Here is a 27,360-nt window from a genome sequence, read left to right as displayed (position 1 = left end):
GTTCATGTGCCACAGGGTGGTCCACACTCCCCCCCATGGACATACCATTATTATTAAACGCTTGGGATATAAATTCACCAGCACTATCTAGACTTATAGTCTTAAGTGGAAAATTTCTTTAGTTACATTTGCTGGTGATGGCCTTATAAATGAGTTTCCCTTGTGTACATGCTACACACGTGAGATTGTAGGGATAACTCTTCTCTCTCTTAGGAGTGTGCCAATTTTATTTAATATCAACATACGCATCATGTTAGAAACACGGATGGCCAATCCGGTCATGCCATAAAGTGAATTATTGAACATTTCGTTCATTGCCATATTAGCCTCTATTATATTAATCTTAGCATGGTAAAAACCAGTGGCTAGTGCAAGGTATAGACTTCTAGGATTCTCTTTAGATCCTTGGGTGATCTTAGTAATATATATAGGAACTCTTGGTTTCCTTCACCCTTAGTTTCAATATGGAAATCATTCAAATGAATGTCCTTAAAGCTCAATAAGCTTCTCTTAGAGCTGGGTGATTATAATGCAACACTTAGTCCAAAATGTGTGCCATAAAATATATGCCTGGCCGTAGCCTTTACTTAGGCTTGCTATACCCGCTTATCTTTGCTAATATTGGCTTTGTGTGGCTTAATCCACTATCCACCACACTTATTTTCTTGTCCTTAACCATTTCCAATAATGGACAAGGATTTATGTTTTAATATATATTAAAGGAAATAAAATAATTGGATTTAAATCAAAATAATAATTCAATCAAATTCAAAAGCATAGAAATTAAAATAATACACCACATGAGTTTAAATATTTTTCTTTAGGCAATCAAAATCTCATAATCCAATTTAGGAGTTCTGCATGTCTTTATCTTATGGTTTTCTATACCATAATTATTATTACAAGTGGACTTGGTCTTATATTGCGGGTTTAGATAACCCGCGGCCTTTACCCCGACCACGGCCGAAGCCTAATCGGTTTCTATAGCCTTGACCATCATAATTATGTCTTTGGTAAGTCCCACGACCAGGACCACCATGCCCACTTCTTCCTCGGCCACGGCCATACTTGTCTCTATGGACATAGATAGACTCATTAGTCTCTCTGGCTCTTTAGGCTCTTTAGGATTTTTCTTTGTCATGTCAACCTTGTGAGCTTCATTGCACTTTTCATTTACACATCGGTGACAAACCGATTTAGCCTTGATTTGCGGTTTAAAGGACCCACGGCCCCTACCACCGCGGCCACGGCCACTACGGCCGTAACCATCAAAACGGCTTGCCTGGCCCCAACGACCACCACGTCCTCTGCCACCACGGCCATGGCCATAGTGTCTTTTTCTGTGGACGTAGTTGGTCTCCTTGGGCTCTTTTTCCGGTAATGGGGTTGTACCGGGAGGTCTCATAGCACTATTCATCAACAGCTCATTTTCACGGTACTGTTGCTGAAGTACTATATTGGGAGTACTAAAAGTAGACAAAGTCTTCTCTAGTAACTCTCTCTCCGTGACTTTAGTACCACACAACCTTAGGATTGAGACAATCTTAAAAGCTCTGAGTTATACTCATCCATGGATTGGAATTCCTGGATCCTTAGGTTTTTCGAATTGAGCCTTTGGTAGGAGCACCATCTATTGGTGTCCATATTGTTTTTCAACTCTGTCCAAAGGTCAATAAGATTCTCAATGGTATGGTACTTGGTCCTTGAGACTCTCAGCAAGGTGATGGTGTGTATGCAAAATTGCCTTACATTTATTCTTTTAGTGCAACCATTATCATCCTTAAGACACTCACATAGGTACTTTGATTTTACAAACACATGCACCCTATTATATCATGCGGTTTTTAAGACCGAACCATGTAATTTATTTGGATCATGCCATGCGGTGTTTAAGACCGAACCATGGAATCATTTTAGTCTTAGGTCATGCGGTATTTGAGACTGAAACATGCCTTGCCTTTACTTATAATTTCGAACTTAGGTCATGCGGTATTTGAGACCGAAACATGCCTTTATTCTACTCAATTTCGTGGCTTAATATGCATGAACAACAAACCTAGATAGGAACTAGCATGCATGCAATAATTTCCTTTTTCTAGATAAGATTTCCTTTTCTTAAGATTTCCTTTTCAGTTTTGGATTAAGACAAGTTTTAGGAAATATTTTATTTAAATTTTAGGATAATTACCAAATTAAATTTGGAAGTTATCCTGATAGTTCTAGCAACCTAGAACAGTTCTATAATTTTCGAATTTCATAGTTTTAGGATCCGAATTTTTTTCTTAATTTACTAGAACAGTTTTATGTTTATAATTGATCCTATATCGTTTCTATGTTTTTAGGATCCGATTTCAACAATCCTAAAAAAAGTCTATCCAATTCGATTTTAAGGTTCATACAATTTTAACAATTTATGCAATTTATGGTTCTCTTAATACCCTATGCATAATTTGATTTCATTATGATGCATGAACAACCAAGTTTTAAATCTCCTAGAACAGTTTGATTAACATCTTATGAATCTAACAAATTTAGTTCTAGGTTCTTATGCAACAATCAATCAAGCAATAATAATCAATCAACCAAATTCAAGCTTGATATCTTTTGGTGCAATTCACAAACAATCTAACAGTCCTATGCAACCGATTTTAAAGTTTTACAAGAATAGAACTCTTAAGATTTGTTTGTTTGTATACTTGGATGTTTTATGGTTCAATAGTTGTTAGGGTTCAGATTCGATTATATGGTTCTAAGAGGGTTAGACTTTATTTTACCTTTCACCAATTAGGGTCTGACTGGTTTTGATCTGGGAGCTAAAGACCTCAGATTTCACTCACGAACCTCGATCAGAACTGCTATCAACCCAATCCTCTTACCACTCTCGAACTGCTCTCGGACTGCTCTCGGACAGATCCTCGTACCGCCTACGTACCGCTCTCGGCCGGAACCGCGAACTGCTATCGTCAGAAACCGCGAACTGCGAACGTCAGGAACCGCGAACTGCGAACGTCAGGAACCGCGAACTGCGAACGTCAGGAACACGCCTTGGTTTCGAACTCGAACATAACTCGGATAAAACTCGATCTTCGAACAGGAACAGGACCGCGGACGATGGTGGATTCCGAACAAGAAGTAATCGCCGAGAGTTTTGGATTATCACCGAGAGATCTCCGGACTTTGCCCTGGAACTTGCCGCGTACTGGATCCAAAACGGACGGAAGCTGATCGCCGAAGCTGATCGCCGGAACTTGCCGCGTACTGGATCTTCGAACATGAACTTACCCCGGACTGGCCGCGTACACGGACGGAAGATGATCGCCGAATTTGGGCGGCGGTTTTTAGGGTTTTAGGGTAAGAGATAGAGGTGGCGGCCGATTAGGGTTTTAGGGTTTTAGGGAGGAGAGAAACGGCGGCTGCCTTTAGGGTTTTAGGGTTAGGGTTTTCTCAGCTGGCCTTAGAGGCTATCGTGCTGATAACGTGTTATGAAACTAGAGAGTTTAAGATGAAATCTCTTAGTCTTATTAATGATAATGAATAGAGGTTACATATATATAGAGAGTACAAAGGCCAAAGCCCAAACCGACATAGCCTAAGTCTCATGACCGAATGGGCCTAAATCCTAGAGATACATAACATGGGCCGTAAGGCCAAGAACCAATGGACTATATATGGGCCGTATGGCCATGTCCTAATGGACTGTGAACGGGCCGGTCTATGGAGTCCACTAAGTGTTTTACAACAGCATGAAAGTTGTGGAGAGGTAACAAAACGTTTAGAGCAAAATTACACTTTGGTAGGAAGAGCGTGAATATCATGGACAGCTGGATGTAATGGCATCTCCGACTCCGCTCTATTTTCGAGCAAAATTTTTATTATTTTATTATAGAATAAAATTTCTCTAACCCCACTCTATAATTTTTCCTCTATTTTAGATGTGAACTTTTTTATTTATATCTTGGTCTCTCAAATTTAAATTTCTTTTTGTTTAATAACCCCATACGTTATTTACTAACAACAACATATATTAATTACAAACATCAACAAATTTGGATCGTAATATTATAGGCTTGACAATAACTTCAATTATTTCATTTGTTTTATTTTTTACAGCAGCTGCAAGTGTTTCTTTTGTTCCTCACTTTCTTAATATTTTATATACTTAATTATTTTTTATTGGCATATTGAATATTACTGACACATGCACATCTACGTGATATAACTCATTTTTCAATAAAAATTTAATATAACTAAAATGAAACACACTTAAGATACATATATCCGGTGTATACACTTAAGATGAACGTGATCTCGATGCACCAATTGAAGTTGGAAGAGAAGCTCCACCTCTAGAAGTCGAGATTACAGAGAATGCTAATATCCGGTTTCAAGAGTTTCTTGGTCGATTTAGAAAAATCAAAGATAAAGAAGCTTATTTCTCACTTTGAAATACTTTAATTGATCATTTGCGGGAATGGGAAATATTTACTAATGATGATGTATAAACTAAAATCTACTTTTTATTATTTACATGATGTTTTGTACTTTTCTTGAAATGTTCAATTTAAATAATATTATGATTTATAAAAGTTTTTCAAAAAAAAATATATGGGCCTAATTGTTAGTTTTATAAATAAAAGGTACTAATAATAAAATAGAAATAGAATATAATTTAGAATATTCCTTTATAGAGAAAAAAAAATAGAGTAATACTCTCTACGTTTCAGAATATAGGATGTTTTAGAGGTTTTTGCTTCTTTCATAATATAAGATGTTTTCAATTTTTGAGGCAACTTTTAGACTAATTTTATATTTTCTTCTTATTTATTTTATGCAATCTTGTTTCTGATTGGTTAAACTTTATAAAAGTAAATATTTCTTATTATGTGTGTTTTGACTAAAACATTTTATATTTTGAAGCCGAGGGAATATATTGGAGAGAAATCCTATTCTATTTTAGAGTTACTCTATTTTAGAGCAAAAAATAGAATAATACATTGGAGATTGTCTAAATTGATCGTTTTAATTAATACTCCGGACAATTATGGTGAGGTTTCAGCTGTCCAGGTGAGGTGATTAATTTATCCTGCGGTTGAAACTATTGTATTACCTCGTTTTTTAAGAGACCTAACAATGGAATTAACAAAATTGAGTTCTTGTTAGAACAAATTTTGTCATAAACTTCCAACTCAAAATCAATTTATTATTTATCCCTTATATAGTACTTAGTTCACATCTTCCTTGTGGATATCTTACCCACTTCTTCGACATGATGGTTCTTCCGTCCCATCTCGATCTGAATTCTAATGCTTCCCAAAATTTATTTTGCATAGGTTTTATCTTTCCCTGATATTTTCTCTTTACTCAATGCCTTTATTTTGTTGAATTTTATTTCAGCATAAATTACCTAGAGTCAATTGATGACTCCTTTTATTATAACTTAATTGACATTAATAAAACTTATAGCGCAAAAGATTCTTATCGAGTCGCTCTCAAAGTAGTACCGCACCCGCAATTATTGGGTAAAAGTTTACGCGTAAGCGTAATAACTAGAGACAATGAGGACGACGACTGAAACTTAAGAATTGATGCATTAGCAAAGCAAACCCTTAAAACGGATGTACCGACATCGGTTTAGCTCAAAAGTAAAATCTTTGATTTATACAATTTAAAAAAATTAAAATAAGAAAGTGGAAATAAGAGGAGATGTAATGATAATCTCTTCCTATATAGTCTTTCATGTATTAAAAAAAACAATAAAATACTTAATACTCATATTTAATTATGGGAGTCTCTAGAAAATGTGGAGAAATTCTCTTATAGTCTCTCTCCACCTTTCTGAGAGATTCTCATAATTAATTAATAATATTTATTTTGTTTATTTTTTATTTTTATATGAGAGATTATAATGATGGACTACCATTGTATATGCTTTATTTTTGGTAGTGTAACATGGGTGGTCACTCTTGTTTTGGTCTGCTTTAGTATCCTATTACTCAAGTACTAGATTAAGATCCGTGCTAGAGCACGGATTGAAATTCATTTTATTTATATCGTATTTTTTATATAAAAGAAAATTTATGTTATTGTTTTTAAAAGTTTTTTTTGGATAAAACATTATGCAATAAAATCATGTGCTAAATATGAAGGCTTGAACAAAAACACATATTTTGTAAGTTTTATATTGTTAATGATTCTAGATAAGTACTCGTGCTATAACATTGGTTAAATTTTATTTCGTAATCTATCTTGTAACCCACTATTTAACTGGTAACCAATCAATCTATCAATTTCGTAATCTATCTTTGGTTAACGTTGTGGTCTATCGATAAAATCTGTGGAAAATAAATTTGTAATATTGTGTTTAAAGATCTTTAGAAACAATGTGATATAGGACTAAAATATTCCAAAAATACAGTTTAAATTATCCATGATTTTATTTGTTACCATTAATATATCAATTATAATTTGGAATATCCATAATATTTAGGTGTAACCATTAATATTAATATATGAATTAATCTATAACATATCTATAACCTATTTGTAACTATTTGTAACCATTTATTAAAAATATAAAGTCTACGAAAACTATGTTGTGCATTTATTAAAAAGGGGATCTTTCGTCTTTTGTCCATCGAAACTTTAGGTAATTCCTCTGCAACTCTTTTAATTAGAAATAACTTTATGACATTTCACAAACAATGTGTCGCAACTAGTGTACCATGGGAAAATAAATTAAGCAGAAGATGGAAAGACAACAAGAGGATATTTTCGGCAACCATCGATGCCAGCTCCCTCTACTAGATCTGGTTGATCATCTCCTGGTGGTCCGTGCTCAACTCTCCAATCAAACCGTTTCACAAGATTGGCCAAAGTCACACTTGCCATCACCGACCCAAGTCCAATGCCGGGACATAACCTTCTCCCTGCTCCAAATGGAATGTATTTGAAATTCCGTCCAAAGAAATCCAAAGGTATTTCTAAATGTCTTTCTGGTCTAAATTCTTCTGCATCTGGTCCCCAAGTCGCAGTGTCTCGTTGGATAGCCCAAGCATTAACGATCACCTATATGTCCCATTTAAATTTTTTTTATCCAAACGGTTTTTTTTTATATCAGTTATAATAACAAACAATATGTAAATATATTTCACCTGTGTGCCCGCAGTAATGTCATATCCTCTTAGTTTAACATCTTCGCTTAATAGTCGCGGAACTAATAGTGGGAGAGGAGGATGCAGCCGAAGTACCTCCTTGATCACAGCTTTTAAGTAGTTCATATTTTCTACTTCTTTTCCTGATACATAAGAATTACTCTTCGAAATTGAACGAATCTCATCTTGAAGTTTCTTCATGCATTCTGGATTTCTCATAAGGCGTGTCATCGCCCACTCTATTACCGCGGAAGTTGTTGTCGTGCTCCCTAAAAACATCTCCTATAAATGACAAATAACTTCATATGGTTATCAAAGAATTTGTGTTTATATATATATTAATGATGATTGTAATGAATGATTTATCTTACAAATATGATGACTTTTAAGTCGCTTTTATCCAACTGGCATTGAGTGGATTCATCTCTTTGCATCGTTAGCAACATATCAACAAAATCTGGTGTCTCTTTGTCGGCATATATATCCTCATGTTCTTGCAACACTTTTTCTATAAAATCACCAAACTTTTTTGTTATTTTCTCTAGCTTACCATCGGAACCCGTAATCTTACCTATCCATGCCAAACTCGGAATGTATTCCCCGACCGGGGAAAGCCCCACGGCATCCAGGAAACTCTTTGTTATGGTCTTGACATCGATTGTACCTTCCTCGCCGCTGTATTTTTTCCCCAATACAACTTTACCCATTATGTCGCATACCATATTAGTAATGAGTTTGCTTAGATTCACTGATGAAGTAGATAAACTTTCTTCTTCCAGCGTCTCCATCAATAGAGTTATCTCTTCTTCTCTTCTTTTCTCAGAGGCCTGAACCATTTTGTTGCTGAGGAGATGTGTTGTGCATAGACTCTGCATCCCAAAAAGAAATGTATTAAAGCAAAATTAAAGAGCTAAACCAATAAAATGAAGAGATTTTAAAGGTTTTGTCTCGAAATGTATCGTCACTATTGTAAACATACTTGTTAATCCTAAATAAATTACCCGTGCGTACAGAAGGGAGAAATATTTGCATAAAATTTACTGTAATTTGTTAGTTATAAAATAATATTAAAAGTTTTATTTGAATTACTCTATACATTTATAATCTTTTACACTTAAGTTTTATATTCTGATTTCAACCTATCTTAGGTACATGATACGATATTCAAATTCGTGAATCATTTAAATTTGGTAAAATCCATAAAACAAAACAAAACTCGTATTGAAGAAGTCGTGTTTAGAAATCTTGATTTGACTTTTTGATTTTTTATAGTTGTACATACTATATTAACTAAAATATAAAATTTGTGATGTCTTACATTTTAGTAAGATACCATTACGTTGATGTGGAGTGCAAAAAATATATTTAATAAATTAGATATAATATATTATATTTTTAAAATATAAGAAATGTTGTATCTTAGTTTTAAAGTATATATGTCATTATTAAACGATTTAGGGATTAATCTTATTAGTTTTATAAATAATTTTTTATAAATATTCTAAATAGTTTGTCATTGTTTCTTAGGATTTCTGAAATAATAAATGGAATCTATTAAGTAATTTTAAAATATTATTTTCTAATTTTATAAACTAAGATAAGTTTTTCTTTCGTTAGTTATTAAATTAAATAAAATATAATTGACATTTTTTTTGTAATATGCCACATGATATTAGGGTTAAACTTCTAACAATATTGCTTAAATAAGTATATGGAAATAAAACTTAAATATTATGTTTGGTTGGTGGTTTCTAATTTAGATATGATGTAGGTTTTAAATCGTTTTAATTTTGGAATTTGTGGTATTATTGAAAAAGAAAACTAAAGATTATATTTTTGGAACACAAAACTAGAAATGTAGTAGTTTAAAATATCCACACTTTTAAAGTTCCAATTATATTATTACAACTTAACATGTCAGTTAGATTAGAAAATTTGATTATATGTACCCTGTTAATCTAATTTACAAAAATCTCATTAGTGAAACAAAATATTATGTTAAATTAAATATCTCTTTCTCATTCAGATAAACTAATCAAGGAGATCGACAAAGAGATCAACTCATGAGAATATATGAAGACTGTGGAGAAACCATAGATATCGAAAAAGGTACAAACCTTAACGTTCCTCCAGTATTCGCCATATGGGGCGAAAACCAAATCTCGCCCGCCATTGGATATTTTGTGGGCCGATTTTGTGATCGGACGGTTGGCAAACTTAAGATCATGTGTCTTCATGACATCATGAGCTACGTCAGCAGAAGATACAATGAGAACAGGGACACGGCCGAAACGAAGGAGCATGAGTGGACCATGGCGCGCACTGAGGGAACAGAGAGCACGGTGCGGGTGGAGACTGAGCTGATGGAGGTTTCCAATGACCGGAAGCGACCATGGAGACGGAGGTAAGTTAGGGTTGGGTCGTTTGAGGAGTAATTTAAAGAAGAGAAGAATAGTTAGAAAGGTGGTTAAGGAAAGAGAGATTAATATTATCATTTCCATTTTAGAATTAATTTTGAATAAATTTGGAGCTCAATCTCTCTCAATGCGTCGAAATGGTTTGTGAATATGGAATCGTCCTTTCTCTCTAGCTAGGCTGTTTATTTTAAAGGGAAGATGGTCAATCGTCCTTATAATAATCAAAAAATTTAAATCTGATGTGCTATCATTAATGAACTTTTTCCAAATAAAATAATTTACAATATACCAGGCAACTAAGTTGACCCGGTTATTTTGGTTTTATGTTAATTTTATTATTGAAAAAAGATGGCTAATTACACCAAAGATATAAGAATAGATGATCACACATACCAAGTATACTATTTTATACTTAATTATACGAAGTATATGTATTACATGGCCACATGCATTAACTATATGACGGTATGTGGTCAACACCATAGACATACAATCTGGTACACCGGTTGACTGACTCCGGCGAAGACCGACGTTGATTCCGGCGTTGACTAATAAATTTTTATACTTGATATGTGTGACCATGTATTCTCATATACTTGATGTAGTTAACCATCGTTTTTCCTTTTATTAATATAGATAGAATAAATCCCGGTTATTCCCTATATAGTACACTAGATTAAAACTCGTGCTAGAGCATGGGTTGAAATTTATTTTATTTATATTGTAATTTTTCTATAAAATATAATTTATGTGATTGTTTTTAAAAGTTTTTTGGATAAAATATTATGCAATAAAATGATATGCTAAATACAATGACTTAAAAAAGATACTTATTTTGTAAGTTTTATATTATTAATGATTCTAGATAAGTACCTGTACTATATAACTCGTTAAATATTATTTTATACAAAATTTTGTATATTTTCTATTTTAAAATAAAATTTTAATATGTTGCATGCACGTGAAGTTATTTCAACAATGTATATTCTACCTCATGACTTGAATGTCATTAGAAGACATAGTTTTGTGAATTTGGTTTTTAAAAAGCGAGTTATTATATTATCAGTAATTTAATATATTATTATACTTTTGGTTTTAATATAACTTGGTATTTTGAAATTCTTTCATATTATAGTGACATATTATTGACATTGCTATAACAAACCAATTTAGAGTGTTTATAGTTTCTAACTTTAATATGAAGTTTCAATATTTTAAAAATATTTCAAAATAAATTATTTAAAGTTTATTATATTAAATCAAATTATAAAATTCAACAAAAAGTATGAAATTGAATTTAAATATTCAAATTTTGATCCGTTACTCAGTAATTTTTTTAATTCAATAGATATTATTTTTAAATAATAATATTAATAAAACTTGAATATTTTATAGATTGAATCATTTTTTTTTAAATTCAACTTATGGTATATCCGGAAATAAAACTAGTTTTTGATTACAATAAATAATATGATAATTTATTTGTTTCAAAAAATAGACTCATATATAAAAATGAGAGGTGAAGTATAATGATAATTAACAAATTAATATGGTAAGTTAGATGATATCAAATTATTATTTATAATATTCTCTTTAAAAATTTTTGAAACAATAAATCGAGACTATACAAATAATATAAAACTTAATCTATAACCTATTTGTAACCAATTTATTAAAATTATATAGTCTACAAAATAATGTTGTGAACTTCCGTTTTATTATATAGGGGATTTTGGATATAACTTTAGGAAGTGTTAGTAACAATTGATAAACATAAGTTTTAAGAATAAATTAACAGTAATCATTAAAGATAACAATGTCAAATGCACATATATTCTTTTTTTTTTTTTTAACATCTAACTTTATTGATGTAAAATGTATATTACAAACAGTCATGTAACCATCGAGGTATTACATCAAAAGTTTGTGATAATGGGATCATTTTTGTGGCAAAATGAGAAAGTTTATCAGCCGATCAATTTGCTTCCCGAGTAACATGTCCCAACGATGAGTATGTTAGCTTTGTCATCCAATGACGTATGTCAACCAGCAATGGGCCAAGCTTGTGATGATCTTGTCGTTTGTTGATCATGTTTGTTAGTTCCAGATTGTCTCCTTCAAACCATACATATCTATAACCTTGTTCCCAAATCACTTGTAGTGCGTTAAGAAAACCTAGTGCCTCAGCTTGAAGGGCAGAATATGATTGTTGCAGTTTCGCACATCCTGATCGTGTTACATTTCCGTAGCTGTCCCGTATTATCCAGCCCGTGCATGTATATGGCCTTCCTCGTACATACCCGTTATCAAAATTGCATTTTAACCAACCTTCAGGTGGAGGATTCCATTGTTGATTTGGTGATCTTCTTGTGGGAGGATTATGTATGTGATTCATAGCTTGGTTGTTATCTGGTTGTATTTTTGTGTTTTCAAACCATTCCTTGATTTTTTGTTCTCCTTTTTGCGCTTCTGTGGCCGGATGGCGATTTATTTGTCGGAAGATGAAGTCATTGCGTGATTTCCAAATATGCCACATCAGATAGAAGGGAAGATGGCATATTATGAATGAAGAGTGTTGTTGTTGTTGGAGATTGATCAACATTCGGATGTTGTCCTCTAAGTTATCAGTAAATATCAGATTCCTTCCCATCGTAGCAAAGATACAACGCCATACTGCTTCTGCAAACTGACAAGTAAAAAGCAAATGGTTAATAGTTTCATCACCATAACAGCATCGTTGACAAACCGGATCCGCTTGAATATTTCTTGTCCTGAGTTGTACTGTTGTTGCCAAAGCTCCAGACAAACATCTCCACAAGAAGTGTTGTACTTTCGGGGTAATAGGTAGTTTCCATATTTCTTTTTTGAGGTCTACAGCTCCCGGGGGTGGTTGAATCATGGCATTATCTTGTATTTTGGAGTGAGTAGCAACCCAATATCCTGACCGAATTGTGTGATGACCAAGGTGAGTATAGGGCCAATCATAAGTGTCGTCTTCTGCATGTTTCGAGAGATACAATTGTGTTGCAAGTTGTTGATCTTCAGGGTTTAGAACTCCTTCAAAGATTACTGGATCCCATTCTCTCTTATTCTCTTTCCATAGATCTGAAACCATCATGTCTCTATCAAGGATTGGTCCATTGGCAGGTCTTGGTGGAAGGGTGGGGAGCCAAGGATCTTCCCAGACACGTGTAGTAGTCCCATTACCAATTCTGATCTGTAATCCTTGTTGCAGTAGCTTTTTTCCTTCTTGAACTGATTTCCAGCCATAGGACTCAGTAGGTCCTATTTGCGTCTGTAGAAATGGAGTATCCGGATAACACAAACCTTTGTAGAGACGAGCCAAAAGACTGTAGGGATTGTTGAGAAGTCTCGCAGCCTGTTTTGCCAATAGTGCTTTATTGAAGGCTTGAAGATCTTTAAAACCCAGTCCTCCTTCCTTTTTGGGGAGCATCATTCTGTTCCAAGCAATCCATGGGATCTTTCTTTTTCCATTATCATGTCCCCACCAAAATTTTGAGACTACACTGGTGATTTCGTTGCAGATGGTGATCGGTAAAAGAAAGCAGTTAAAACATTGGGAGCGCAAGTGTTTTAATAACAATTTCTTTTCCTGCTGCAGACAAGTGTTTGTAGTTCCATCCCTTTGTTCTCTCTTTTACTCGTTGTACAATATACTCAAAAAATTCTACCTTTTTACGTCCAAACTGCTCTGGGAGTCCCAAATATTTTCCTCCACCACCAACTCTCTCATTGCCCAAAATCTGATGAATTCTTTGTCTTCTTGAATCTGGAGTTTTAAATCCAAAAATCACTGATGATTTTGCATAGTTTATTTGTTGCCCAGAAGCTTCCTCGTACCTCTTGAAAATTGGTGCTATATGCTCACATTCTTGATTAGATGATCGACAGAAAAACAAAGAATCATCTGCAAAGAGTAAGTGGGATATAGACGGACAATCTCTTGCTAACCGTATTCCATGAATCTGGTTATCTCTTTCTGCTCTTTGAGTCATATTACTCAAGACTTCTGCACAAAGGAGAAAAAGATAAGGGGAAAGTGGGTCACCTTGGCGTATTCCTCTGCTTGATTTTATCTTTCCATAAGGCGAACCATTGATTAATACTTCATAAGAAACTGATGTTACGCACTCCATTATCCATTTAACCCATCGTGGAGAAAATCCCATCTGTGTCATAACTGCTTCTAAGAAATTCCATTCAACACGGTCGTAGGCTTTACTGATGTCTGTTTTGATAGCTATATAGCCTGTCTGGAAGTCACGTCTGGATTTAAGAAAATGTAGAAGTTCATGTGCCACCAATATATTTTCTGATATACTACGTCCAGGAACAAATGCTGCATGTGATTCTGAGATAAGCATGTTAAAGCATCGTTTTAGTCGCATAACCATTACCTTTGAAATGATCTTATAACTGACTGTACAAAGGCTTATCGGACGATAATCAGACAGTAGTTTTGAGTCAATGATCTTCGGGATTAGACAGAGTTGAGTCTGGTTGATTCGATGATCCATTTTGTCAGTCTCAAAAAAATGACGTACCATTGAGCAAACATCATCACCGATCAAATCCCAAAATTGCTGATAAAAAGCTGCGGTGAAACCATCAGACCCGGGAGCTCTATCTGCCCCTATTGAAAAAACTGCATCTTTAATCTCTTGATCTGTAACTAATAGTTGGAGCTCTCTATTCATTTCGGTTGTTACTTGGGGCTCAATGTCAGAGGTTATATCATCCATATTGGTGTGTTGAGTAGTAGTGAAAAGCTTTGTGAAGTAGGATTCTGCTACTTTCCCTATAGCATCGTCTCTGAAGTGTTCTAGACCTTGCTCATCTAGAATGGATTTAAGACGGTTGCGAGCTTTCCGCATCTTTGTGGTGGCATAGAAGAATTTTGTGTTACGATCTCCCAGGTTCATCCACTGATTTCTACTCTTTAACTTCCAATATTGTTCTTCTTCGTTGTACGCCTTAGTTAGCTCATACCTTAGGTTTGTGACTTCTGATAAAGGTGTCATATTGCTTCTCTCCGCTGCGTCCAGTTTAAGCTTTAAGATCTGGATTTTCTCTGCTGAATTTGTCTTTGATCTTCTTTTCCACTTGGCTAACTCTTTTCTGCAAAACTGAAGTTTGTTGTGAGTTCCTCTATAAGTATCAGGTTGACCTGTTGACCATCCTTTTTTAACAGCTCTGACAAATTCCTCTGAATCAACATGTCGCTTATCATATCTGAACTGGCCTCTTTTTACACAAAATTCTTCTTCAACAGCAATAATTACAGGCGCATGGTCAGAGCCTGCAATGGTGAGGAACTCTGTTTCAGAAGCAGGGTATGATGCTTTCCAATCAGAATTGATGAAAACTCTGTCCAAACATGACTGGATTGTTTCCTTCTGTCTCTTACCAACCCAACTAAAAGGGTTCCCCTTAAACTTCAAGTCTTGCATATTACAACAGTCGATCATTGTTGTAAAGGTCCTTAGACTGCAAAGACTTTTCTGCCTTCCCCCTTGTTTTTCTTCTGGGTGTAGGATCTCATTGAAATCACCACACATCATCCAAGGACCATTTCTAGTTGTTGATATTCTCTGAAGCTTTTCCCATAGATGGTGTCTTTCACTAGGGATCGGGTGACCATAAATGGAAGACAAGTAGAAATTAAAAGATTTGTATTCAACATAAAGATCTACAAGTCTTACATCTTGGGAAATAACTTGAACAGAAACATGATTCTTCCAGAAAACAGCTAAACCACCACTTAAACCTCTAGGAGAGACAATACACATATCACTGAACCCCAAACTGACACCCTTATCTCTGATATAATTATCTTGTTGCTTTGTTTCAACTAGGAACAACATGTCCAAGAGATACACACGATGTATCTCTTCTAGGCGTCGAACTGTAAGGTGTTGTCCCATGCCTTGACTGTTCCAAAATCCAACTCTCATGGAACCGGTGGTGGAATAGGCCCCACCGTGGCTCCATCTTGTTCAGCACCAATGTTTGTCGTTCCCGATCTGCTTGCTTCACTCGGTCTTATCTTTCTTTTCCTGGAGAATTCTGCATCCTCTGTATCCGGCTCCTTTTTCCTCTTGCGTAACTCACTTGCCATGTTTTGAATTGTACCAACTGCATCATCTGCATCATTAACAAAGGATGGAAAAGGGTTGAGTAATGTTGTCTCACCATTTTCTCCGTCTCCCTGAGATCCAGAGGAGATATTGTCAAGTGCATTGTGGTCTGGATCAATGTCAGAGAGCTCTTGTTCATCGGGTGGGATATTATCTGGGTTAACCGCTGGATTTGCTGGCTCTTCGACTTCATTATCCTCTATGGGGTTGCCATCGTTATCAACTTCTTGGATATGGACTCCCGGGTTACCGTGATGCTCTGGCATATCGTCAGCATCATCTTCATCACCATCAGACTCGTGGAGACCACCATTTTGAATCAGACATCTTCCGGAATCGTGAGTCAGTAATCCACAAACTTTGCAAAATCCTCTCAATCTTTCATAGAAGAAACCCAAGGTCGTATTAACACCAGGAGAGAATTGGTAGTTTCGTTGGAAGCGGAGAGGGATATCCACATTCCAGTTAATTTGAACACGGACAAATTGGACCCGGTTTGGTGATGTCTCGGCGAAGTCGATGCTTAAAGTATCTCCCAGGGAATCCGCAATGCTCTCAATGACGCCATGATTCAGATATTGGAGAGGTATACCCCTAATTTGGATCCAGAAAGGAATGAAATTGAGAGACAGTGGGTCCAAATTTGGAGACCAGCGTTGGAGGACGAGCATACGATCTGCAAATGACCACGGGCCCCTTCGTATGACTGTCTCGAGTGATTCCTCTAAAGGGAAGATGAATTGGAAGCGCCTTTGTTCCACTATTCGACCTCGGACATAGCCAACGAGGCCCCATGAACGCGGTAGGGCAGACATGATTTGCCGAAGATTCTGTTTTCTTGGCATCAAAGGGCGACCCATGAGACAGAACTGATTTTCGTTCACCGCTTGTTGCACGATTGCTTGTGGTAGGGCGATTGGATCATCATCGATTCCGAGATCGATGTTCTGGAGGGCACGGAGAATGTTATCATCCATTGGAAATCAATCGATATTGAAGAGTGTAGTATAGTACTTGGGAAGATTCTGAGAAAGATTTTTGTCTGACAAATACCCAAATCGAACTCTTAAATAGATAGCACTCCATCTCTGTTCAACTGCTACATCGTACAAAGTCTCCACGCCTTTGCCGGAAGAAACCGCTCGATCGTGGGATAGAAGAAACTTACCCACTCCGGCGCAAATAACCGTCTGAATCTTCGTCGGAAAATGACAAGAAAATAACCGCTTAATCGCCTTAAGAATCGCCTCCGAGCAATTCATCTTTTTTTTTTCATATTCAAATGCACATATATTCATTTAACTATTTTAGAAATATATATAGAATCAAATCACCAATCAGGTAAAAATGTCACAACACTGGTAAAATATATAACTTTGACGCTTAATATTTTTGATTTTTTTTAATAAATGTTTGATCGAAAACATTTAATAAATGTTTGATTGGAAACACAAAAAAAAAACCTAAAATAATTTGGCGCTTAATGAAACTTCTGGAGTCACCTTTTCGTAAGATCTTCAAGGGGACCATTGGATACCAGCCAACCACTTGAAGCTAGTGATATGTTCGAGATAAGTAATTTTCTTCCTGGGTCAACAATTAAAGTAAATGAGTGGTTAACTAAAATATTAATTTGGTGTTGCTTAAAACATTCATAAAGTTTCTTAAACGGTAAGCTTTAATAACGTTGTTAGCTTTCAACAACTCGAAATTACAAGGCAATGCTCATGTATATTTGACCTGTTTTGGCAGAGAGGGTTAATGATGTAGCATCATCTACTACTTCTTTTATTAGGCTGCTTATTTTATTAGGCTTCTAAACTATGTCTTTATTTTATAATTATGTTGGGTTTCTCGTTTGGGTTTTGTTATGTCCGCTTCGTTTCTTAGGCTTCAAGGCTTGCTAGGGTTTTTTACATTTTGCTATAAGTACTCTAATCATTGTATTCTTGTTCGTTGGTTGTTTTTGATTCGTAAAAAGAGAAAGCTTTTCTCAAACCGAAGTCTTTCCATTGATACTTGAGTTCTCAATTGTTATTGTTCCATACATTAGTTGGTATCAGAGTCAGAGACTCACTGATCCTAATCATGCCACCAAAGAAGTACCTGCAACAGCAACTTGATGAGCAGAACAATGTGTTTCGAGGAATGATGTCTGACTTTCAACAGAACTGGCGTGACAAGTTACGCACTACTGTTGATCAGCAGAGCCAGCCCATAGGCCAAGCCAATGAAGCATCACCTTGCGACCGTATATATTATATACAAAATTTGGTCCTAATTTTTAAAAAATTTATTTGGTTTAGTGGCGTTAATTAGGAGTGTTAGTGAAGGCTTACCCACTACGAGTTCGAACCGCATATAGCTCATTTTCGTTTATTTTTCGTCTTTGTTTTAATAATTATTAAAAATATATCTCTTATTGCATACAGTCACAAAAATTCAGCCCATTTTTTAATTTGATTATGGCTTTCGAAATGTTAGCGACCGTTTTGTGTTGATGCATCAATACGAGCAGTCCTGTAAGAACAAAAAGGAGCTCATAACTTGCCAGGACAGGGTGAAGAAGTCTTTGAGGAGGATGATGAAGGTGATGATGTCCTTGGTGATAACCTGTTTGCTAGGTTGGGTGAACCGCTTCAGCGCTGTTCCTCAACGTGCCCTTGTTCCAACTCCACAAGCCAACAACAACCGATGGGAGTCATGATTGAAACGACCCGACCCATTTCTTTTAAATAATAATTAAATAATGATCACATACTTATTAACAATCTAACCACACTCAATTCAACAACAGAAATAACCAATATTAAACCATCAATTATCCAACAACCAATAAATCAATACCAATAACCATGAACTCAATGATATCAAGACGCAACATACCAGCATCCTAACATCATTCTAATTAATGACCAACTCTAGCAACCTAATAGAAGCCAAACAACACATCAACGAGCCACTAGAAAATATCTGTCCAAAAATAAAGATGTGAATATATATATATATATATATATATATATATATATATATATATTAAAAGGTAATTTTATAGAAAAAATGTGTTGCAAAAGAGTTATAAATTGTTGTAAATACAGTTATAAAGGTGTTATATATCCTGCCACATATTTTTACTAAATCTAATTTGCAATATTGCCACAAATCATAACCGTTAAATATTTCTTGCAAAATTTGCAAGACATTTTTGTGTGCGTAATAATATTGCTAATTTGTAATGAAAAATGCAACAGACAGTAATAAATTTGTAGTAAAATTGTTACGTACATTAATCATTGCAAAAATAAATAAAAAAATGTTACAAATTCTTGACGAATACGATCGTTGCAAAGTATCGTAGTAATAACACTATTTTATTATCATGAAAGAGCTCCACCTTTGTTTCTCATGAAAGTGCCCTGAAGAGATATGGATTCAGCAATCCACCTGGTACCTGATGCTCAGCCTTCACTAGCTGACAAACATCACACCTCTCAGCCCTTCGGTCCCAGCCTAGCTTCTATTCCTTTATCATGGTTTTGTGCATTGTTGCATGTTATTCGTACAACATTCTATGCATGCTATTTTCACTGCACCCTGCGCTACGCTTTTGCATCTGCCTTGTTGCAGCTAAACCCAGCGTGTGTACAACATTCGGCTTGTCCTTCAGTGAGTTGTTGTTTCTTTAACTCTAGCTTTCCTTTTATAAAGAAACCCTAGAGCTTATGTTTTTTATTTTGCATAATACACAACTCGGATAATGTATGGGCTAAACATTAATATAGGCACAATTTGTGGTTCCACCATACAACAGAGCATGTCTGTTTTTCTTGTTGGAGTTGAAGAGGGGCAAAACTCGAGTAGTTTTGTTTTTTCTGGTCAGATGGTTACGATACACTTTGTGGTGTCTTGCGGATGTAGTCCAATCTTTGTGGTGTCTTATAGATGTCAGAAAGACTACGGTGTCTTGAAAATGTCAGTATGACTCTTCGTTTCTTTGTATGTGTTTTTCACAAGCTATGAGGCACTACATATGTCACCTAGACTCTATAGTCCCCCAAACTGTTTTCCAGAATATGTGGTGCCCCACTTGTGCCTGTCGTACTCTGCATCTCCCCATAGGTGCCTACTAGACTTTGCGTTACCTGCAAGTCTGTTAGACTCTGTGTTACCTTGCAAGTGTCTGCTAGACTCTACATTGGCTTGCAAGCATCTGTTATACTCTATGGTGCCCACCTCATATGTTTGTAAGTAAGGATCGATAGCTTGCAAACTTTCTCACAATGGAAAGCCAATATGGTGTCTATCAGGTGTGTTTTACAATAAGAAAATGTTCAAACATGTAGGGACAATGCTTCATTGAATGGTTAACAACCTTGAATAGCTGGAGAGCGTTCAGAGAAAAGTGGAGATGATTGCTTTGTTGATTGAGGATAGTTTGGATAGTGTCTGCTCTTGAGGTGTGCCGGATGTGCAAAAGCAATGAGTCCTTTTTTTATTATTATTATTTATTTTTGTATTTTAAAGCCTAAATCTTTGAAATAATTATCAAATAGGATCAACAACTATTTAAAGGTTTCTTAAATTTTTTTTATTATTTTAATCATATATATATATATATATATTCATTGTATTTTATTAATAATAACTATTAAAAAGTTGACACCTATTTATATTTGCTGAGAAACATTGCTTGTATAAGCAACTCAAAAAACAATTCTCTTCTTTCCCCCTTTCACTCTCATTATTATGTTAATTTATATATTAGCAACTCTGGTGATTAGCTTTTCTCACCGGAGATGCGTCTTAAAAAAAAAATAGCACATGGTACAAAGATTTTTGAAAGGTGGATATCCCGATCTGGGGTATGTATTACATAGGTCTTATTTTAGTTTCAAATGTAATTATCTGATGGTAATTTATTATTAAGATTCAAATATGATGTCGTCAAGACTAGAGGAGACGTAGTAGAGTGTTTGTGTAAAATGCGAGTGCCCAAAGAGTGAACATGTTTCTATAGGTTGGATAATGCAGCAGCATATTCATGTAGATCCCTCTTCTTTCCTGCAAAAAATTGAAATTCAAAACAAAACATCTATAAATGTCGTATTTCGAGTACCCTGAGAAAAAATCAAATATAGGACAAAACAATTAGAAAAAGGGAACCAAACCTGTTGTGGGAAATCACCATTATCCAACTGTGAGTTAATCAACACTTTGGCGGCGTGATGAACAGGCGAAGGGTCTCTCTCCATTTGACCACCTATAATTAGAACCATCATAGCTTGTCCGGTATTAACCACATTTGTCCTGTTTCCTTTGGAAGGAATATATTTCTTGTTACGGCAAGACATAGGGCTTTCTCCCCAACCGCCTTCGACGTTTTGCGTGTTGAGAGCAAACTGTACCGCTCTACGTATAGCTTCGCAATTACCATAATTCTTCCCTCCAGCCGCTAGACCTCTTACTGCAAAAAGCGTTCCATACGTGAAACAAACACCCCAGTTTCCGTACCATGAACCATCTGACATTTGCAAGTCCTCTATGTATTTTACGCCTTTCTTGATTAAATTTTCGATTTCTTTTGGTCGGTGATCGGGAAATTCTTTCGTAAAGCTAGCCAATCCCGCAATCACCGAGCCCGTACATTCAAGGTACCTAACGATAAAAGATCCAATTTCATTTTTTCTTTAACAAAAGAATTAGTTAAGTCAAAAAACAAAGTATATAAGATAAAATAAAATATTACTCATGCTCCACAACTGTGTTCTCTGCATGCTCCACCGGACTAAGCCACTGCATTCGTTACAATATCACCATTACTTTAGCCTCTCTTAAAATGAAATTATTCCTCCATAATTCCATTTATATTCAAACAATTAATAGTTGGACTGTTACCTCTAGCCATTTTTTTCCAGGAGCTGGCTCCCAAACCGTCATACCTCCATTATCACTCTGTTATACATTGACAACAACTTAATATCGTTTCACCTCAATGTTGAAAAAAAGATTCGCTTAACCAAACAATCAAAGAAGCTCTATATAACACCTATTTAACTAGCTATAATCAATATTCACTTACTTGGCCTAATACATTCAATTGTAGAGTTAACATCATATAGAAGTTTACCTGCAGATAGATTAGAAAATTGACGGCATCATAGAGCTTCTCTACATCCATTTTTTCGCCAATGAACTCGGAGGGCATGCGGTGGAAGAGTAGGCAGCACTGAGGAAGGAGCGGCACACATTTAGTTTTTTTATAGATAAAAACATTTAGTTTTTTTTTTTTTTTATAGATTTAAGATATAGTGCCCACCTCTATACTTTCGGCAGTACCGTCCGAAATCGGCAACCCTTGTTCTCGGTCCTGAAATGTCCATCCCCCTTTGGTTATGTCTCTAAACATTTTGAGATGTTCCCCAAGAGGGTTCTCGCTAATCTGAGATTGCTTCAAGAAGTCGTATCCTTTTGTGAGGGTTGATCGAATCTCATCATCCATGTTTGCGGCTAACATAACTTGGAGCGAGAGGGCTGCATTCCACGACTGGCTACCCATTAACTGCTTGCACAAGTGACAATAGGGTTTAGATACCAAAATTAAGATAGAGTTTTGAATCTTTTTAATAGGCGTGGGCATAAAAACCGTACCCGAATACCCAACCCGGAACCCGACCCGAAAAACCGGGTTCGGGTTTGCCTATAAAACTCTATTGGGTTCTATTTTCTAATACCCGTGGTTCGGGTAAGGGTCAGGTAATACCCGGTACCCGTTTGGGTATCCATTAAACCCGAATATATAAACATATTTATAATATTTATCATTAATATAATGCAATTACCCCAAAATTATGATTATAATTTTGAATATTTCATTTAGTTTTATACCTAAATATCAAAAATAATCAAAATATCTTAAATATTTTGTTATGTAAGTCAAAATTTAACTAAATTTATTTAAATTTAATTATATTTTTTCGGGTACCCGGTAGTTCGGGTACTAATCGGGTTCTAAAATTTGTAACCCAAACCGACCCGAACCCGATAGTACCCAAACCGAACCGAACCCATATATCAAAAAATACCCAATGGGTTCTATTTTTCTAAACCCGTTTACCCGAATCCGAATGGGTAATACCCGAACCCGAACGGGTTACCCGAATGTCCAGCCCTACTTTTTAATAATGAATTATTGAAAAATAAAATTTATTAACGTATTTTTAGAACAAAAAAAATTATAATATAATATTTTAGAGTTATCATATTAAATATGTATAGAACATGAGTTAATTCGTTTTTTCCTCTCGAGTAATTTTGAAATCAAAGCCATGAATAATGTTCAGATCTAGCATTAATAATTTGAAATAATATATAAAACGATACAAGTCAATTTTTTATTGTCAACTGGTTTTGAATTTGAATGGACTCAAATAGAGTAATGCAAGTAAAATTCATTGTCGTATCTTAATTCGAATCAACTGAAATTATCAAAACAAGCAAGTAGCTTTTACCTGGATTTTAAGGCCATCTTCGGCAATCCATATGAAATCGGGGACTCGAGCAAGATGCTTCTTGAAATAATCACCATCCCGGTCTTCTACCCAACATGCAAGCATATGAAACGGCTACCAAAATAACAAAATTAAAAAGTTAATTTGTCACATTGCATCATTTACTTTTCTTTTATAGGGTAATTAATTTGTCACATTATATTAATTTCTTAACTAATGATTTGTAATTTAATAGTTTGTGTTAGTGTCGTCAGTTTTTCACCATATGGATTTTGGTACGTTCAGTATATTATATTATGTAACTAATCTAAGTATAGTACCTTCGCAACACATGCACCAGTGATATAATGGGTCGTTTCATCATGGTAGTGAACAAGTTCCATTGTGGTTCGAAGTGCTCTTTGTCTTATGAACTTGTTGAAAGGCCAGCGGTTTATGATATTCTCCGAAAGCATATGAACCCCTTTCCAAAACAATTCTTGTCCAAATGACTTTGGATAGAATAGATCTTCCTGCATCATTGTCATCGGAATTTTTCTTTCTTATAAACATATAAAATGTCATTTAATTTTGTTATCCACATGACTACACTAACCTTTGCGCATCTATTACGAGCTTGGCTCCAAATGATTTTGTTGTAAGGCTGAGGAAAAAGTTCTTCCCGGAGCTGTAGAATGAGAGGGGTTGGTGTAGCTACAAATTTTTTACCATACAAGTATGACATTCCCATGAGAAGATCCCGGATATATATCCATAAAGTACCTGCATTCATAGGTATATAAAAATGGTTTTAGGGACATGCTTGGACAACTCAGTGTCGTAAAGATAAGTAACTGAATCAAGTACAACACATCATAACAATATTCATATCGTAAGGTATGATGAATTATGGAACCTCCATTTATGGGAGAAAAAGAAGGGAGCATCCAAATTTCGGGTGGTAACGGTTTGCAACCAGACCAGTCATACACTCCGAGAACCTGGATAAAGAACATTAATTGATGCATTTTATGAATCGAACTACAACATACTTTGATAAAACATTGTTTTAGAAACCTCCGAAGTTAGATGTGTCTTAAAACATACCGAAAGCCAAGCTTTAGCGATCAAGGGCGCATAGGTGGCACCCCCATGGTCTAGGATCCATTTACGAGCCATTGCACACGCACTTCGCTGACCATCAAGATCTGGTTCTACTCCCAAAATCCGTAAGCAGATGTAGTTGAGGACCGTGCAAAACATAACGCTATGGCTTTCCACATCTAACCCCCAGCCACCATCTTCGTTCTGCAAAGCAATGGTTATGGTATTACATATCATATCTTACAAGCTATAACAATACTAGATTTTAATCCGTGGTATACTGTGCAATAATTTTTTTAATAATTATTAAAAATATATATATTGTATTTTTTTGTAGTTGTTTTAATATGTTTTGACTTAATACCTCTGGTTAACTCATTCAATATTAAACTAAAATATTTTTGCGCAATTTAGTAGTTCAATCCGTAAAAATCTATATAATCATATATATGTAAATTTAAACCTATTCTATAACATGATCCGCAATATTTTTTTTAACAAGTTAAAAAGTATTTAGAATATTTAAATAATAAATACTAATTTCTTTTATAATTATTTTAGGTGTATGTTTGGATATTTCAAATACTAACTTCAAGTTATGATATTTATTTAAAGTAGCAAGGATTTAATTATGTAAATCTTACAAAAGGTTACTTTACTGCGTTTAACTGCTATTGAGCAGTGGCGGCCCTAGTTTCCTTCTCTCTCAGGCACGAAGTCCGAGACAGCCGCTCGCCGACGAGATGATGCCTCTCCTCCTCCGCTGTCCCGCTAGCCTCATCGCCTAATCGGAGTTTCTCTCGCCTCTCTCGGGTCCGACTAAGGACTACGAAGATCCGTATTCTCATTTGCGTCGGCAGATCTACGCGGGCGAACCTTGTTTCATTCCCATGTCTTGCGTACAGCTGCTTTCGGTGGGTTTCTCATGTCCACGACCACCAGATCTGGCGCCGCGGGTGAGCGTTTTGTCTCCTCCGGACCCGCCGGAACCTCCAGATCCGCCAGACCCTCTTGTCGAGATAGCTTCACCTCCGCCTCTCAGCCGCAGCCCCACTGAAGGTGTTCATCTATCTCAGTGGCCCTCTTGTTTGGGACTGGCTCATCGTCTTGGTTGCTGAATCAATCGTATTCTCAACCACGCCATCTTTGCTTCTCGAGCAGCTTGACACGTCCTCTTTGATCAAGGTTGGTCGCTCTTCCATTTCTCTATGTTTCAAGGTTGGAACTCTCGGATACTTCTCTGTGTTTGCCGGATACTTCTCTGGCCCTCCCTTGGTTGCGGTGAAGACTAGTTCAGATGGATTAGACACTGGATATATGGAACTAGTTATTCCCTCTCCCTATTGGCTCAGATATATGGAACTAGTTTCCATTCTAGAACCACTTTTGTTGGTTTGTTGTCTGACCATTTATGGCTGAGTTTGCTCACTGGATACTTCTCCGGTGTTTTCGTGTTTGCGTTTGAGGCAGAGCCAGTCTACGGCGTCTCCTCTGTTGGCTCACGCTTCGCCAAGTGCAAGCAGAATTTTGAGAGAGCGACCATGCTCAAACCTCCCCTCCTTCGTGGGAGAATCATTTGAGAGTGTTCTCCTTTTAACGTCACAGTGTATGGTGACTATCTTCTTCCCAGTCAGTTTTTTGTGTTGAATTCTATCACTTTCACGGGCAAGCTTGTGTTAGTTAGATTTGATACTTCTCCTGGACCCTATCAAGCTTCTCAAGACTTGTGTCTCTATCTTTATCTTGTATTGGTTCAAACTGGTTTAATCTTCAAGCTGGCAATTCGGGTCTGTCCGAATGTGCTCATCATCTATCATGTATCTTTCTAGTTTAATTTAAGGAATTGGGTGCACAAAAAAAAAATTACTTTACTAAATGTATTTTCACATTAATAACAGGGAAATATATCTTATTATTATTATTTTATATTATTCAATGTGGGACGTTGTACATACACTTATTTATAATATATAAATTTTACGTAATTATAAAAATGTGAAATATTGAAATGGCTGGTCTGTCATGTAAAAAATCTTAATATAGGCAATTCTGAAAATTTTAAAAAAATGTTAATCAGTGAGATACCTAATAAATATTGAGTGTTTTAAATCTTATATGGATAGTTTTAGGAGATTTTAGCTTCTCCGTTTATTTAGTATAAATTTTTAAAATTTTTTTTGAAATTTTAGGAGGTTCTGGACGGAGACCGTTACAATTTATACCTGAGTGTTGTACATGTAACGGAGTAACTCTTTGACATGCTCCGGAGTGAAGATTTTCTCCAGGTGTCCGGTAATGTACAAGCATATCACCTGTGCCAGTTTTTCAAAGAAATTCATTACATTATTATGAAGAAAGAATGATATTCCTTCCGAATGGATAAATAAATATGAGTAACAAGAGAAAAATAAACAGAGTAAAAGTGAGATAAGCTCACAAAGGGAGCGTCCAAGAACATAGAACCAGAGCATTCAGCAGGCCAATGCCCGTCCTTAGACTGACACGCTGCGTAATAGAGTACTCCTCTTCTTAGTGCTGTTTTCGCGTCTTCATATGTTATCTTCTCTGCATCCTCTACTCTCACTCTGGGGATCTTCTGCTCGAACTTTTTCTCCCTTAGAAACTATAAAACCAAAGAACCAACTAATGATTATATATATTTGGAACAAAAACTTATAAAATGTGATAATATAATTGTCAAAAAGACAAAACAAAAGAGTAGAGACGTTTCATGACCAACCTGCATACGCCAGAAGAGATCAGGACTAGCCTTGAAACGTGACTTGTTGTTTGAGAATTTCAGGCGAGCCTCCTCGACCTCGGCAAGTTCCTCGGGAGAGCCCCCATTAGCATCAAACTCCCAGATCTGTCTTCCGGCAAAGTTGTTGGTGGTGAACAAGTGAGGGTCTTGTCTTGCCTCAGCTCCGATTCTCAACCTCCACATTTCGTGTCAACCCTCTACTCTAGCTCGTTAATCATCAAGATATTTATTAAGAAGACGATCTTAGTTTGCTCAGAGATTAGTTCTTGAACTTTTAAAATG

The 27,360-nt window shown here is 35.7% G+C and overlaps 2 protein-coding genes and 1 pseudogene across 3 annotated transcripts; all 3 read right to left on the bottom strand.

Annotated features, from left to right (window-relative positions):
• Window positions 1–6,641: 6,641 nt before the first annotated feature.
• LOC104701251 (cytochrome P450 71A16) lies at window positions 6,642–9,787 on the bottom strand. Its single transcript, XM_010416898.3, has 4 exons — window positions 9,269–9,787; window positions 7,523–8,020; window positions 7,152–7,433; window positions 6,642–7,065 (listed from the first exon to the last, which is right to left on the bottom strand). The coding sequence occupies exons 1-4, from the start codon at window positions 9,650–9,652 to the stop codon at window positions 6,736–6,738; spliced, it is 1,494 nt and encodes a 497-aa protein (XP_010415200.2). The 5' UTR covers window positions 9,653–9,787; the 3' UTR covers window positions 6,642–6,735.
• A 1,663-nt stretch (window positions 9,788–11,450) lies between these two features.
• LOC147941401 (uncharacterized) lies at window positions 11,451–16,703 on the bottom strand (annotated as a pseudogene).
• A 3,767-nt stretch (window positions 16,704–20,470) lies between these two features.
• LOC104701250 (marneral synthase-like) lies at window positions 20,471–27,360 on the bottom strand. 2 transcript variants are annotated; one of them, XM_010416897.2, is made up of 14 exons: window positions 27,058–27,360; window positions 26,755–26,940; window positions 26,540–26,629; window positions 24,321–24,521; window positions 24,130–24,214; window positions 23,830–23,996; window positions 23,555–23,746; window positions 23,235–23,348; window positions 22,043–22,285; window positions 21,854–21,952; window positions 21,622–21,678; window positions 21,473–21,519; window positions 20,895–21,381; window positions 20,471–20,787 (listed from the first exon to the last, which is right to left on the bottom strand). In XM_010416897.2, exons 1-14 carry the CDS (start codon window positions 27,259–27,261, stop codon window positions 20,677–20,679), a joined length of 2,283 nt encoding a protein of 760 aa, XP_010415199.2. In that variant the 5' UTR covers window positions 27,262–27,360; the 3' UTR covers window positions 20,471–20,676. The 2 variants fall into 2 exon arrangements, with proteins under 2 accessions (XP_010415199.2, XP_087315420.1); XM_087459294.1 differs by having other exon boundaries at window positions 24,962–26,629; window positions 27,058–27,281.

This window comes from Camelina sativa, chromosome 7, assembly GCF_030686135.1.
Source record: "Camelina sativa cultivar CO46 ecotype springtype chromosome 7, ASM3068613v1".
NCBI classification, from domain to species: Eukaryota; Viridiplantae; Streptophyta; class Magnoliopsida; order Brassicales; family Brassicaceae; genus Camelina; species Camelina sativa.
Note: the sequence above shows the minus strand (reverse complement) of the source record. Positions and strands in the feature narration are given on the sequence as shown.

What these genes read in the sequence shown, in the direction of transcription:
- LOC104701251 (XM_010416898.3), bottom strand. Translation starts at nt 9,652, where the DNA reads ATGGAAATGATAATATTAATCTCTCTTTCCTTAACCACCTTTCTAACT. An exon ending in AATACTGGAGGAACGTTAAG is followed by an intron (nt 8,021 to 9,268) that starts GTTTGTACCTTT and finishes TTTGGGATGCAG; the next exon opens with AGTCTATGCACAACACATCT. An exon ending in ACTTAAAAGTCATCATATTT is followed by an intron (nt 7,434 to 7,522) that starts GTAAGATAAATC and finishes TGTCATTTATAG; the next exon opens with GAGATGTTTTTAGGGAGCAC.
- LOC104701250 (XM_010416897.2), bottom strand. Translation starts at nt 27,261, where the DNA reads ATGTGGAGGTTGAGAATCGGAGCTGAGGCAAGACAAGACCCTCACTTG. An exon ending in GTACTGCCGAAAGTATAGAG is followed by an intron (nt 21,953 to 22,042) that starts GTGGGCACTATA and finishes CTCCTTCCTCAG; the next exon opens with TGCTGCCTACTCTTCCACCG. An exon ending in ATTTTCTAATCTATCTGCAG is followed by an intron (nt 21,679 to 21,853) that starts GTAAACTTCTAT and finishes AATGTATAACAG; the next exon opens with AGTGATAATGGAGGTATGAC.